At 35.3% G+C, this 14,758-nt stretch overlaps 1 protein-coding gene across 1 annotated transcript in view; it reads left to right on the top strand.

The window, feature by feature from the left end:
• Window positions 1-763: 763 nt before the first annotated feature.
• EPB42 (erythrocyte membrane protein band 4.2) overlaps window positions 764-14,758 on the top strand; it is a 30,497-nt gene continuing 16,502 nt past the window's right edge. Inside the window, exons 1-3 of the mRNA XM_051977174.1 lie at window positions 764-938; window positions 12,593-12,781; window positions 14,083-14,316. Coding sequence (XP_051833134.1) covers window positions 929-938; window positions 12,593-12,781; window positions 14,083-14,316 — 433 coding nt within the window. The 5' untranslated portion in view covers window positions 764-928. The remainder of the gene's footprint in view (window positions 939-12,592; window positions 12,782-14,082; window positions 14,317-14,758) is intronic.

Genomic DNA, 14,758 nt, shown 5'->3' with positions numbered 1-14,758 from the left:
CCCAGAGAAAATCCCAGTTATAATATGGCAAAGGGTAAATGGTATTTCAATTTCATTCTGCAATAGCAAGGTTCAAGTGAAGTAGGTTCCTCTACATACACACGCCATTTTGAAGTTCCTCCTTTGCTGATCCCTTGCCTCACACAAAAGTGTACCAAGGAGTCAGAAATATACTTCTATGTCTCTTATCTTCTATATACATATATATGTATATAATATATATGTACACACACACACACACACACACACACACACACACACACACACACATATATATAAATGTACAAGAGCAATATTCAAAATCCCCTAAACTGCTTTTCACCACCAGTATAGATGAGAGGGAAAATTTAGCTCTCCTTGTGAATTAATCCATACCCAAGAAAATAGAATAAAGTTTTTGTTATTTTTAAAAATGAATTCTATCTTCTTATCTCTTTCAAACAGACTTAGCCAGAAAGTGCATATATTCCGAGTTTTTCCTGATACTTAGAAATGGAAATGCTTGTGAATACCTCCCTATTTGGGCTTTTTTTTTTCTATTGAATCTAAGACTAAATGAGAACTAACTGGGGTCAGCTGCATAGGTAGCTTGGGTGATGTTTGTCTGAGACCATGAAAAGTTTGTAGTTCTTTTCCCCAGCCTGCTGAGCACACACCCATCCACATAGCATTGGGCCTGAAGATAAAAGAAAAAATGGGTCTTCTTCAGACAACCTGGTCAGCAAGATAACCAAGAGGAAGGGATAGAGGAGATGGAAACTGCCTGGGGCCCCAAAAGGGAAACAAGACATTGGCCTTAGCAGGTTCTTAAAGATATTATCCCTGGAACCACCAGCCTGAGAAATATTCAATTGGCAGTCCAAAAATAATATTCTAGGAGCAAGGGGTCTTCCTCTTATGGTTTGATAGAAAATAGGAATTTGAAGACATGGGACAAGGTAAGCTGGACAAGAAGCTTATGTCGTCTCTCCATATGTGGAAAGTTATCATTAGAAATAAGGATGTTAATGGTAGTGATGGAATCAGGAGGTCAATTTCTCATCTCTGTTTATGAAGAATCATAATTAAGAAATTAAATATGAATGTTATGTCATTATCCTTTCTGGAGGCATGGGGGGAATAATAGGAATTCTGCTGCCAAAATTGTCCAGAGAATAATCTTACATTATAGATATTTATTGATGGAAGCATTTGATCTCGAGATTAATGCTTAAATGGAAAAATAATAATAAGTGGATGTTGGATAAATTTTCTAGATTTGTTATGCTATTTCTGGTTGGCTTTTTGTTTTAATATGATTAGTTATGTTAATTATTTTCTTAATTTTGACCTCTTTAAAACATTCTGCAACTTATTGTTGTTTGATGACATCCCCGTTCTTCTTCATGATCCCATTTGAAGTTTTCTTGGCAAAGACATTGCAACAGTTTGCCATTTCCTTCTCTAGCTATTTCACAGATAAGGAAACTGAGGCAAACAGGGTTAAATGATTTGCCCAGGTGTCTGAGCAACTAGCAAGTGTTTGAGAATAGATTTAAACTCCAGAAGATGAATGAGTCTTTCTAACTTCAGATATGACTTCTGGTATAAATATAATTTGATCATAATGAATAAAATTTTTGCAGATAGATAGTGTCTTTCTGTTAGGATTTTATTTTATTTAAAATGTTGAAATTGTTATTCATCATACTCTCTCTTTTATCCTTCGATCTGGGCGCAAGAACTTTTTTGTCTCATTTTTTTAAAAAGGAACTTGGTAGAGCATTTCTATCTCAAATTTTTAGAAAAATATGCATTGTATAGATATTTGTTGTTGTTTAAATATTTGATAGTATTTGTCTGTAAATCTATCTGGGCCAGGGTCTTTTCTTTGGTAGTTCCTTTACAGCCATTTCAACTTCCTTTTCTGAAATTGGATTGTTTAAGACACTTGGCTACTTGTGAATATAAAGGTATATATTACTATTTTGACTTAAATTTATAAAGAAAAAAGACAAAAATCTCTCACTAAAAGTATGTTATTAGATTGTGAGAAGAGGGATTGTATTTTATCTTTCTTTGTAACTCAGGGGATTAACATAGTGTTATTGGGTCATTTCCCACCTTTCATGGGTTTTCTTAGTAAAGATCTAGAATGCCATTTCTTTTTCCAGTTCATCTTACAGATAAGGAACTGAGGTAAACAGGGCTAAATGAGTTCCCCAAGTTAACACAGTTAATAAGTCTTTGAAGTTGGATTTGACTTCACAAAGATGAGTGAGTGTTGCTGATTCCAGACTTGGCACCCTAGTGCCACCTTGAGAATAGGGATTGCTTTTTATCTTTCTTTATATCCCAGGAGATTAACATAATGCCTGGAGTGTCCCAGAACCTAAAAGGCACTTATTAACTGACTACCCATTTAATTTAAAGCTTTATGCTAAAGAGAAAATTCAAACATTTTAGAAAGAAGACTAGTCAGAGTCCGAAATGGAGAGACACAAGGTAGAAACCTGCCTAGGTTGCAATGAGGGATACTTTTTAATATCACTTTTTCTAAATGCACATATTTGATTTTTTTTAAGATACTGAGGTGGGCCTTGGGGGATATGAAACTGTGACTTTATTAAGGAACTCCTAATGTGGAAAGTCCTCCTACAAATACAACTCTAAAACCATTCTATAACATGTTGCTGTTGTTTGGGCATGTACCCATTCTTTTTCATGATCCCATTTGGGGCTTTCTTGCCAATTTACTTCACCATTTCCTTCTCTACCACATTTCACAGATGAAGAAACTGATCCACTGTGCCATTAAGTTGACAATTAATAAATATATATTGATTGTTTGATGACTACAGATACACAATAATCTGCTGGCCCCTGGACTTCTTGGTTGCCATTATGAGCATGTCCATCAATCACAGTTTCCACCCAAGGTAGAGGATCCTGTCTAACTACCCAAGAGAAGGCAATTCTGCATCTCCCTCCACCTCACCTCATAGTCTGGGATCTTATGCAATAGGAGGAAAAGAAAGGGATAAGCATTTATTAAACACCTACTATACCAAGCATTTTACAAATATTATCTCATTAGCTAATACTAAAAAAAAAAAAAAAACTCCCTAATTTTAGACCATTACTGACTCATACTTATTTGTCAAGACTTTCAGACCTCTGGCTCTCTCTCTCTGTCACCAAAATCAATCCTGTCCAATCTTGCATTTGTATAAGTTGTTTTTTCTACTTAAGTAAATTATCTGGCACTATCTCTATTCAGTCTTGTTTCTATCTGCCTAATTCTTCAAAGTCATGCTTGCCAAGGTCATGTTTGAATTTGAATGTAATGCTCTAAAAAAAATAGTCACTTTGCTCAATTTGTTGTCACCAACAAATTTATGGGCCTCTTTCATTAGCCAGGTTATCATTTAAAAAAGGAAGAAGGAGAAAAAGAAGGAAAATTATAATAAAAATGAAATAATTAACCCTCACTTTCTTAATCTCTAACTTCTTTACCTCTATGCAATATTTTTCTAATTTAACAGTAAAGGATTGTAGGGATTGGAAATGGTGCCAGTTTAAATTAGGTGGGCTCTTGAATTAAAAAAAAATTTTTTTCAATTAACAAGCATTTATTTTTTCTCTCCACCTCCATAGCACCATAAAAAACAATAATATCTGATATGTGTTACTAGGGCTATCCTCCTACATGTAGCATGGGAATGTCATTGGGGGTATCAAAAAGAAGCCGAATGATTTTCAGGTTTTAATGTAATTTCTTGCAGTATTTTCTTCTTGACCTTACAGTTATGGAATTAGCTACAATATTTCTTGGGATTTTCCTTATGGGATTTCTTTCAGGAGGTGAGTGATGGATATTTTCAATGATTATTTTGCTCTCTGGTTCTAGTATATCATGGTAATTTTCTTTGATGATTTCTTTAAAAAATCCTATCCAGGATCTATTTTTCTGATCATGGCTTTCAGATATTCCAACAATTCTTAAGTTGTTTTTCCTGAATCTATTTTCCAGATTGGTTGCTTTTTCAATGAGGTATTTTACCTTTTTTTTCTATTTTTCTGACCTTTCCTACAGTACTTCTAAGCTACTGTGAATTGGAAAATTGTTTCATTTCATCTCTTTGTAGGCACTATTGTTCCAGATTCTGTTCAGACACTTGGTTTTTTGTTGTTTCTGATGGAAACCAGGAAGAGCTAAAGGCTTCTCTCCACTTTCTTGGCTTTACCCCTTTAATGTAATTTTTATTGGTTTTTCATTATTGGGGGAAAGACTGGCATAAAGTTTTATATCCAGGGCTTTACTCCTTTCCCACCAGTTTCATAATGAACACATAGAGAAGAGTCAAGAATGGGTACACAAATGGGTAGCAAAATAGAAATATTAGAAAGAATATATAGGAGACAATACAAAGTAAAGGAATTCTTTTATTGGAAGTGAGATAATTTAATTCAACTTAAGAGTCCTAAGTCTCCCCCAAAATTAATGAAAACTTTGGAAGTTCACCCAAATTTCTCATGTAGCAAGCTGAGGACAGGATGTAATGGAAGCTTCCAGCTCTTCTCATTTTGTCTTCTTCCCAGAATCTTATTCACCCTTCAGCAAGTTGAAATGAGGTTGTCATCTTCTATCTTCTCTTTTGGGCTATGAACCAAAAGCACCTGAAGCAATTGAAGCATCTAAAGCTTAAAGAACCTGAAGAAGAGAACATTGTACACAGTAACATGAAGATTATGTGATGGACAACTTTGACGGACTTAGCTCTTTTCTACAATGTGATGATTTAAGGCAATTCCAATAGAGTTGGGATGGAAAATGTCATCCACAGAGAGAAAATTAAGGAAACTGAATGTGGATTGAAGTGTTATGGGCCAGAACTTGAAACAAGGTGCTTAAGTAAGTGGAATTGAGGAGACAATGGTTAAATCTAGTTTAGCATTGATTTAATCCTACAACAAATAATGGTTTCCTAGTGATATAATGATTGGTGTGTACTCAGTGTGGCACATATAAGAAGGAGCTGTCAAGGCCAGGAAGGACAAGTGCACTAGAAGCTCCGAGCCTCAAACAGGATTAAGTTGAGCAGATTCACAAGCAGAGAAGGCAGATTAAGCTCTTGGAACCAAGACTACAGAAGGCCTCTAAGAAAAACTAGCCGAGCCCCAAGTGAAAGAGATAAGATTTTGAAGGAGACAATAAAGGATTTGGACTTGAACTCCTGGCTGCATTCAGGGTGATTACACTGAATTGAAACTAAGCCTGCCTCCCGAAGCCCCCCAAGAAACCTGCTCCAGAGAACAATGTATTTTAGAGAAGAACAATTACATTTAACATAGCATTTTTACCTTTATTATTGTTGTTATTGCTGTTTTTTGAAAATCACAGCTTTTTAATCTGCTTAAATCCAATGGGCAGAAAAAAACAAAGAGGGCAAAGGCCCCCCTCTCTCGAGAATTTTGTTAAGAAATCACGTCTTTGGTATCCTTTCATTGGAGAAATAAAGTTTTCTGCCCACCCCTCTATCTTCACAATGAAAATATTCCATAAAAGTAAAATTTGCATACATATGCAAGCCCCCCCCCCCCGCCACATACACACACCAACCCCCGCATGTCTCCATACACAAAGGATCATTTCCATTTCTGAATTTTGTAAAAAGAAAAAATACATTAAAAATCCATCCAAACAGTGACAGATACATGAGATGACAAAATCCAGTTACACTTACAATGTCAGTTAACTCATAATTTTAAAAAGGGGGTAAGGAGGAGTTTTTCTAATTGCCATTAGGAGTTTTATTATTTCAAGCTGGCAAAGGCCTGGATATAAAATAAATCCAACTGAATATTTTGTGAATCACCAAAGCATGCAAAAGAATTCTTGATGTGCACAGAAAATGGAAAAGGGTGGTTCACTTTTGGGGATCAACATAGAACATTTGAAATTCCCTTCACTGAATCCTTCCCTGGCCTGGCATGTTTGTCCTTCCCTGTTCTAATCTAAAAAGAGGATCTTTCGATGAAAGGGAATATGAGCCGCATTAACAACAGCAGCAGCAGAAACAGTTCTAAACTAAGTGGAAGGAAACCAGAGCTGCTGTTGCAGTCACCAGCTACAGGACTGTCTGTCTTAGTGACTCCAGGGACTGATGAAAGAATTTTTTGTTTTTTGTTTGCTTGTTTGTTTTTCTTTCTCTTGGCTTTTTCTCTTTTGATCTGATTTTTCTTGTACAACATGACAAATATGTTTGTTATAAAAATGTTTTTTAAAAAAGATTTACTTGAAGAGACCGAAAGCTTAAAAATATCATAAGCTCTTCTCTCTCATGCTTTATCACGTAAACATAGGGCACTGATCTCCACCAATAAGAAGAAAATCCTGTACCGAGAGACTTTGGGACTGTGGTTACTATATGAAATATGTATACAAACAAAACATATTCCTGTATTGGCCATGTAAAAATGTGTGTCTCTTTCTGCATATTGAGTCCATCCTTTCTCTGGAAAGAGATGGGTAGCATTCTTCATCATTAGTCTTCTGAAATTGTGGTTAGTTGTTGCATATATCAGAGTTCTTAAGTCTTTCAAAATAGTTTGTCTTTACATTATTTCTCTTCCTGTATAAATTGTCCCTCTGAATATCTTCACTTTACTCTGCATCAGTTCATGCAAAATTTTCCGTTTCTTCCTTGGGAACCAACACATTCATCATTTCTTATGGCACATTGATGTTCATTCCATTGGTATATCATAATTTGTTTATCCATTTTTCAGCTGATGGACACCATTTTAGATTCCAATTACTTTTCTTCTTTCATTGATCAATTAATTGGAGATAGAGTTAAACAAATAGATAATTTTTAAAAATAATTATAACTTTTTATTGACAGAACACATGCCAGGGTAATTTTTTGCAACATTATCCTTCGCACTCATTTCTGTTCTGATTTTTCCCCTCTCTCCCTCCACCCCCTCCCCCAGATGGCAAGCAGTCCTATACATGTTAAATATGCCACAGTATATCCTAGATACAATATATGTGTGAATAACCAAACAGTTCTCTGTTGTATAGGAAGAATTGGATTCAGAAGGTAAAAATAATCTAGGACGAAAAACAAAAATGCAAGCAGTTTACATTCATTTCCCAGTGTTCTTTCTTTGGGTGTAGCTGCTTCTTGATCTTTGATCAACTGAAACTGAGTTAGATCTTCTCTTTGTCAAAGAAATCCACTTCCATCAGAATACATCCTCATATAGTATCATTGTTGAAGTATATAATGATCTCCTGGTTCTGCTCATTTCACTTAGCATCAGTTCATGTAAGTCTCTCCGAGCCTCTCTGTATTTATCCTGCTGGTCTTTTCTTACAAAACAATAACATTCCATAACATTCATATACCACAACAAATAGATAATTTTAAATTTAAAAAATAATAAAATAAAATAAATAGAAGTAAATATTTAAGTGAAGAAAGAAAGAAAAACAAAATCTCTGTAACAAATATGCATAGTAAAGCAAAACAGATTTCCAAATGAACCCTTGAATTTGTAGAGAATTATCTTAAAAAGAGATTCTGGCATAAGGGTTGGACTATTCCTCCAAAGCAAGCAAAGGAAAATTCATGCTTCTAGGTGATTAGTGTTGTGATTGAAATTAGAGTAAACTAAGACACAAAAATCTGAGCATGTTCAATTTATTAGCAAAGTATGGATTTAGCAAATAATAGGATCTCAGCTTTTCCAGCAAAGCTAAGATTCTGAATGAAGGGGAGAGCTCTCTTTTATAGTTTTGGAAACACAGAATATAGGAAGATTAGTATCATAGATGGAAGAAAACATTATTAGATGGAAATTAGAAATAAGTGCTAACAACAACTTCTTCCTTCCCTCCTATGACTAAAAAGTGTTCATTGTTCTAGTCTAGCTGCATCTACAAGGTGTATTAGAGACAGCAACCCAGACTTCTTTGACTAACAAACCAGATATCCTTGAAGTATAGTTTGGTGGTGTAAAGATACTAGACTTTCTGGTTCTATTTACTTCTTTCAATAGTAACAGATTTTCTTGACACAAGAATTGAATCATGATTAATAGGAGAACTAGATTTTTAAACTTAACTCATCACAGGTCAGATAATTTCTGAACAAAGTTCAGAGACAAAGAATCATGACAGGCAGTTGCAGGACAAAATCAATTACGTATAAATTAAAAGTCACAGAATCAATTTGATTATATTACTAACCAGGTCCTAACTATGGCTGGGATAATTAGAGAAGTGCAAAAAGTGAATGGCATCCATCAGACTAATAAGAAAAAAACCCATGTTCCTTCTCATCAGAAAGCTTATTCCTTCAGAAACTTAAAGCAACTCTTCTCTTCAAGAAAAAAGCAACAGCAAAAACAACCATGAACTTTCTAACATTAACTATTCTCCCATTCACCTCTACTTTGGATTCATTCAGTTTATTTCCTTTTCATCTTTATATTATTCATCTCTTCATCTGCATCCTCTCCTCTAGTGATTTCATCCATAGAATGAAAGGATTTAGAAATGGAATAAACCTTGGAGGTCATCTTAGAGGTCTATCATTTTACAGATCTCCGATCCCAGTTTCCTAGGTCTAGAATGAAAAGGGAACTTAGAGGTCACCTGGATCTACCTTTTCATTTTATTGATAAGGAAGCTGAGATCTAAGAATATTCAGTGACTTCCCAGATTCTCACAAGAAATAACTATCAGAGATAGTGCTCTTTCCATTGAAAATTGAGTAGTCATCATCATCACCATCATCAATTAATTCCTTGCCAAAATATTTCTCTTTTCATTCACCTTTTTTTTTGTTTTGTTTTTTCCTCTCGCAGTTTTCCCCTTTTGTTCTGATTTTTTTTCTCCCAATAAGATTCATGAAGAAATGTGTATTTTAAAAATTAATATCATGTATAACCAGAAAAAAATAAAACAATTAATTTAAAATATATTTCTCTTTTCTCTCCTACCATCACCATCCTAGATCAGTAAGTGAACTTGCCTGGACTATTGCAATATCCTTACCTTTAGTCTGTCCCTTTTCCCATCTATCCATCACTACTAGTGAAATAATCTTCCACATGCATAGATGTGATCATATCATTCTCCTATCAAAAAGTCTTCAAGGGTTCTCAGTACTTTGAGAATAAACTATTTAATCTAACATTCAAAGCACTCCATGATCTGGCACCAGTATCCTTTTCAGCTGTATTTCACACTAATTTTCTTAGGCTTTTGTTATTTGGGATTTTTTTCTCTATCATAAATGTCATTTATTAATGAAGTTAAAAGCATGATCACCAGGAATGGTTACTATGGGGAGAAAAGGGGTAGAACAGGGTTCAAACTCTGATGGAGGGGAGTCACATTAGTCTTTTTGAAAGGCACCTGAGTAGTAAAGTGGACAGAGCATTTAGCCTAGAGTCTGCAAGACCTCAATTCAAATGTAGCCTTAGATACTTACTATAAGTGACCCTAGACAAGTCATTTAATCTGTCTGCCTCAGTTTCCTCGATTGTAAAATGGAGAACCTCATAGGGTTGTTGTGAGGATCAAATAAGATAATATTTGTGAAGTGTTTAACTTAGTGTCTGGCACATAGTAGGTGCTTAATAAATGCTTCTTTCCTTTCTTTATGCTTGTATCCTTTCTTTATGTTTGGGTCAAACTATTCTAATGCTGTCCAGCCCTCTTTGCCTCCGTGTCATTATTTCAAGTCTTAGAATGAATCTCCTTTCCCATCCTTTGTAACCCTTCTCTTCTTTCAAGACCCAAGTCAAATATTATCTCTTCCAAGAAGCCTTCCCTGATTCTCCCAGTTAGAAATTATCTTTTCCCTCCTCAGCTTTTATATTATATTATATCACTCTGCTTGGACCTCTTCTATTTATTCAATCATACCTTATAACTATCTGAGGAGGTATCAAATACTTTCTACTACATTGCAAATTCCTTGAAAACAAAGTCTCTGATACGTAATTTTTTCCCGAAATTTTAAATTTTTTTGATATGGTTTTACTTTTGTAAAACTTTTATTCCCCAATATATCTTTCTCTCTTCCTTTCCCCAGGGAGTCATCCTTTGCAACAAAGAATTTTTTTTAAAAGATCTAAAAAAGAGCATTCTAAAAAACCCGAATCGACATATAAACAGAATATGACAGCATATGCAATGTTGTAGACCCATAGTCTTCCACCAAGCTTGATCATTATTAGACAGTACAGGGATTTTTTTTTTCTTCCCATCCTTTTCTCAGTATTTCTTATTCATTTAATCCTTGTTGTTTAGTAATAGGCCCCTAGGTGGTGCAGTAGATATATCACTGTGCCTAAGAACAGGAATACCTAAGTCTAAACCTAGCTTCAAACACTTATTAGTTGCGTGACCTTTGTCAACTCATTTAACTTGTTTGCCTCAGTTTCCCAATCTATAAAATGGGGATAATAATAGTTCCTATCTCCAAAGGTTGTTATGAGGATTAAATGAGATGATAATTTTACAGGGCTTAGTACAGTCCCTGGAACATATTAAGTGCTATATAAATGTTAGTATTTATTATTATACCACTATATTTATATATCTTGGTTTTCTAAAAACATTTCTCCTTTCATTTTATTTCTTGATTTATTTCTTGATTCTTATAAATGACATTTGTGATAGACAAAAAAATCCCAAACAACAAAAGCCTAAGAAAATTAGTGTGAAATAAAGCTGGAAAGGGTACTGGTACCAGATCATGGAGTGCTTTGAATGTCAGGCTAAATAGTTTATTCTCAAATTTCTTGCTATTTCGAGGATAAAAAAATCATTGTGATTTTTCCCTTTTTTCTGATTTTTCTTTCACAATATGACTAATACAGAAATATGTTTAAAATGATTGTATATATCAGATTGCTTGCTGTCTTGGGGAGGGGGAGGTATGTGAGGTAGAGAGAAAAGGAAATTTGGATTCAAGATCTTACAAAAATGACTTGAAAACTATCTTTACATGTAATTGGAAAAATAAAATGCTATTGAATGAAAAATAATAATAAAACCTGACTACAGGTAATAAAAATTGCATTGCATGTAATAGGCATTTGATAGATGTTTGTTAAACCAAAAGGAATAGACTCTATTTTTTATTTACATTATTTACATAATGACAATACCTAAAAGCTAATCACAATATAGGGCAGGTAGGCCCAGTGAAATAGATTCCATTTTGCTTTCCCCATCTATATAAAATAATAGCTAGAAGCTAATCACAATATATGGCAGCTAGGCCCAGTGGAGAGACCAATGGGCCTGGGAAACCTGAGTTTGAATTTGGTCTTGGATACTTAATATCTATGTGACTTTGGGCAAATCACTTACGCCTTTTTGCCTATTTCCTCATCTGTAAAATGGATTGGAGAAAGAAATGGCAGATCACTGTAGTATTTTTGCCAAGAAAATCCCAAATGGGGTCTCGAAAAGTGGGACCCAATTGAAAAGAATGAACACCACCACCTACAAATCATAATTTTTTTGTTCCTTCCTTACCTTGAAAAGATGTTATAAGATGAATGAAATGTTACTAGGGTTCTGTGAGCATCGAAGTGAAAGACAGCTAACTAAATGACACAATGAGTAGAACACTGAACCTGGAGTTGGGAAGGTCTGTGTTCAAATATAGTCTCAGAAATTTATTAACTGTGTAATTCTGTAATGGGCTGAGGCTTGAGTTGATGCACTGAGGTCCCAAGCACATGAGGCTAAATAGTAATTGGACCATACTCTATTAATATATAAGCTTGGAGAAAGAATGGCCCCCGTCCTTAGCTTCTATTTGCCTCAGTTTCCCCAACAATATAATGGGAATAATAATAGCATCTGCCTGTTGTGAAGATCAAATGAGGAAATGTTTATAAAGCTTTTAATACAATGCCTGGCACATAACAGAAGTTTAATAAATTCTTGTGCCTTCTCTCCCTTAAATAAATCACTTCATCCTCCTGTTCACCCTCTAGTCCCTTCTCCTAGAAAATAATCTCGAAGGCTCTCTTAAAGTCTGGTTCTTGGTCAATAGGAAGATAGTTATTTCTATTGTAGCATAATTTTCCACATCACGATTTTGATATATTGTGGGTTAGCGTAAGAAATAAAATGGAAATTTGGGAGTTTTGTAGAAACCGCAGATGTCATGTGAAGGGCAGCAGATGACACAGAAAAAATATTTTTTTACGTTTAACATTGACCAACACATAGCCTGTGACCAAATACTTAAGCAAATTTTCCAGTAAGTTACTGTGAACACCCCATAATAGAAAAAGGAAAATAAAATCAGACCTTTTCTGATATGAAGAGAAGGTCAAAAATTTTAACACGGTCTTTCCAGGATGCCATGTTCCTAACCCTCACAATGTGGAAATGATAATTATATAAGAGTGAGTGACAGAGAGGCTGCAGATTTCTAGTTATAGGACATCGGAGGGGTTGGCTATAACTTCAGGACCAAGGTCAGAAAAGATTAGCGACCGCTAGAATGAATCTGGTATTTGATCTGAGATCTGGCTCAAATCTCACAATGTCATTTCCCCCAAACAGCCCTATCCATCAAGAGCTGTGACTTGCAAGTAGCCAAAAACAATGAGGAACATCATACCAACAAGATCAGTTCCAGTCGCCTCATTGTCCGCAGAGGACAGCCCTTTACCATCATCCTGCACCTGGTCTGCCCACAGGTTCGAGGATTCTTTAAGGTTTTAAAGAAGGTCGCCCTTGTGGCTGAAACAGGTAAGTAATCTTGTCCAAAGCTAAACATATTTCCCAAGAGGCTGTGAAAAATTGCCCTTTATTGTCATTTAGTGGCAGCTAGTTGGTGCAATAGAGTGAGTATTGGTCTTGTAATAAGGAAGACCTTGAGTTCAAATCTAGACTTGTATCTTAGCTGTGTGACTCTAGACAGAAGAAAATGGCAAAACACTCCAGGATCTTTGCCAAGAAAACCCCAAATGGGGTCATGAAAAGTGAGACATGACTAAAATGGCTGTAACTTTCTGACTCAAAGCCCAATACTGTATTCTATGTATTATAGCTCTCATAGCGATAGTAAAATAAATGAAGACATTCTCAAGTTTGTATAGCCCTTATTATCTGGGTTTGCTCTATCAGCACTGACATGAAAACATATTTTTATTTTATTTTATTTTTTATTTATGTATTTTAAGTTTATTTTTAAATAATAGCTTTTTATTTTCAAAATATATGCAAAAATAGTTTTCAACATTCATCCTTGCAAAATCTTTTGTTCCAGAATTTTCTCCCTTCCTTCTGCCCATCTCCTCCTCTAGACAGCAAGTAACCCAATATATGTTAAACTTGTGCAAATCTTCTATACATATTTCCACATTTATCAAGATATATATATTTTTTAAGGAGATCTGATGTAGTGAAGAAACTTCCACTACCAAAATGGATCTAAAATTGCTCTAAAAAGAGTCTGTGAGAGCTGCCTAGAAAGCCTGAGAGATAACTTGTTCAAAGTCAAAGAGTGACACTGATTCTGGCTCTCTACCCACTTTGATTCTGGTTTTTACCTACTTTATTGTGCTGCCTGGCCAATGGGAAGATTTTTTCTTTTCTTCTGGTCCAGTTTTAACAAGATAATAATTGTAAAGGGCCTGGTACAGAGCAAGTCCTAAATAACTATCAAATATTATTATTGTTGTTATTATTTTATATATATAAATATATATCATATGTAATTATATTATTATAAGTTTGTAAGCGTCCCACCTGAGGATTTTTAGAGGCAATCAGCATTAAGTCTTGCCCAGAGTAACACAGCTCATAAGTGTCTAAGGTCACATTTGAACTCAAGTTCTCCTAACTCCAGAGCCAAAGCCTATCCATTGCACCACCTAGCTGCTCTGTTTATTTAATATTTGTAAATATAAGTATATTTGAACACACATCTCTCTGCGCCTCACGTCTCCAGGATTCACCCTCCTAAACTTCTTATCACTGTACTCTTCTCGCTCTGACTTACCACTAAAGGTACCGAGTGCCAGACTGATCATTTTGTGTCACTTCAGGAAAGCAGCCTTCCGTGACAAACAGGACAAAAGTCAAATTCCCAGTCACCAGCCAAGGTAACCCTAAATGCTGGAGGGCCACCATAGAAGACAGAGACTTAGAGACCTGGACCATATCGGTGACCACACCTGCTGACGCCATCATTGGTCACTACTCCCTCCTGCTTCAGGTCTCCCAAAAGACTCAGTTTCCCCTGGGCCACTTCACACTACTCTTTAATCCCTGGGGACGAGGTAAGTTCTGATAATAGGACATTGAGATATGGGCCCAGAGGATTACTCCTGGTCCACAGGCCACCAGATAGCACTGGAGATGGAGGCCTGGGCCTGAAATCAGAAAGCCTTGAGTTCATTAGCTAAATGACTCTGGTTTCTTACTCTGTCTGCTTCAGTTTCTTATGAGACAAATGGAGATGATAATAGCATCTGTCTTTCAGAGCTGGTCTTAATTCCCTCAATGGTAAAATGGAGCTAAAACATAATAACAACTATTTCTCAACTATTTATCTCTGAGGTAAAAATGAGATAATATTTGTAAAATGCTTAGCACTGGGTCTGGCACTTAATAAATACTTGTTGCCTTCTTTCCTAATCTCTGTTCTCAAGTAATTTGTATTCTATTGAAGAGACATGAAGAAATCTTATTCAGTTCTGTCAGATATGTCTGACTCTTTAT

The sequence above is a fragment of the Antechinus flavipes genome, chromosome 2 (genome assembly GCF_016432865.1).
Source record: "Antechinus flavipes isolate AdamAnt ecotype Samford, QLD, Australia chromosome 2, AdamAnt_v2, whole genome shotgun sequence".
Taxonomy (NCBI): domain Eukaryota; kingdom Metazoa; phylum Chordata; class Mammalia; order Dasyuromorphia; family Dasyuridae; genus Antechinus; species Antechinus flavipes.
The sequence above is the reverse complement of the archived record's forward strand: the minus strand, read 5'-3'. Positions and strand labels throughout refer to the sequence as shown.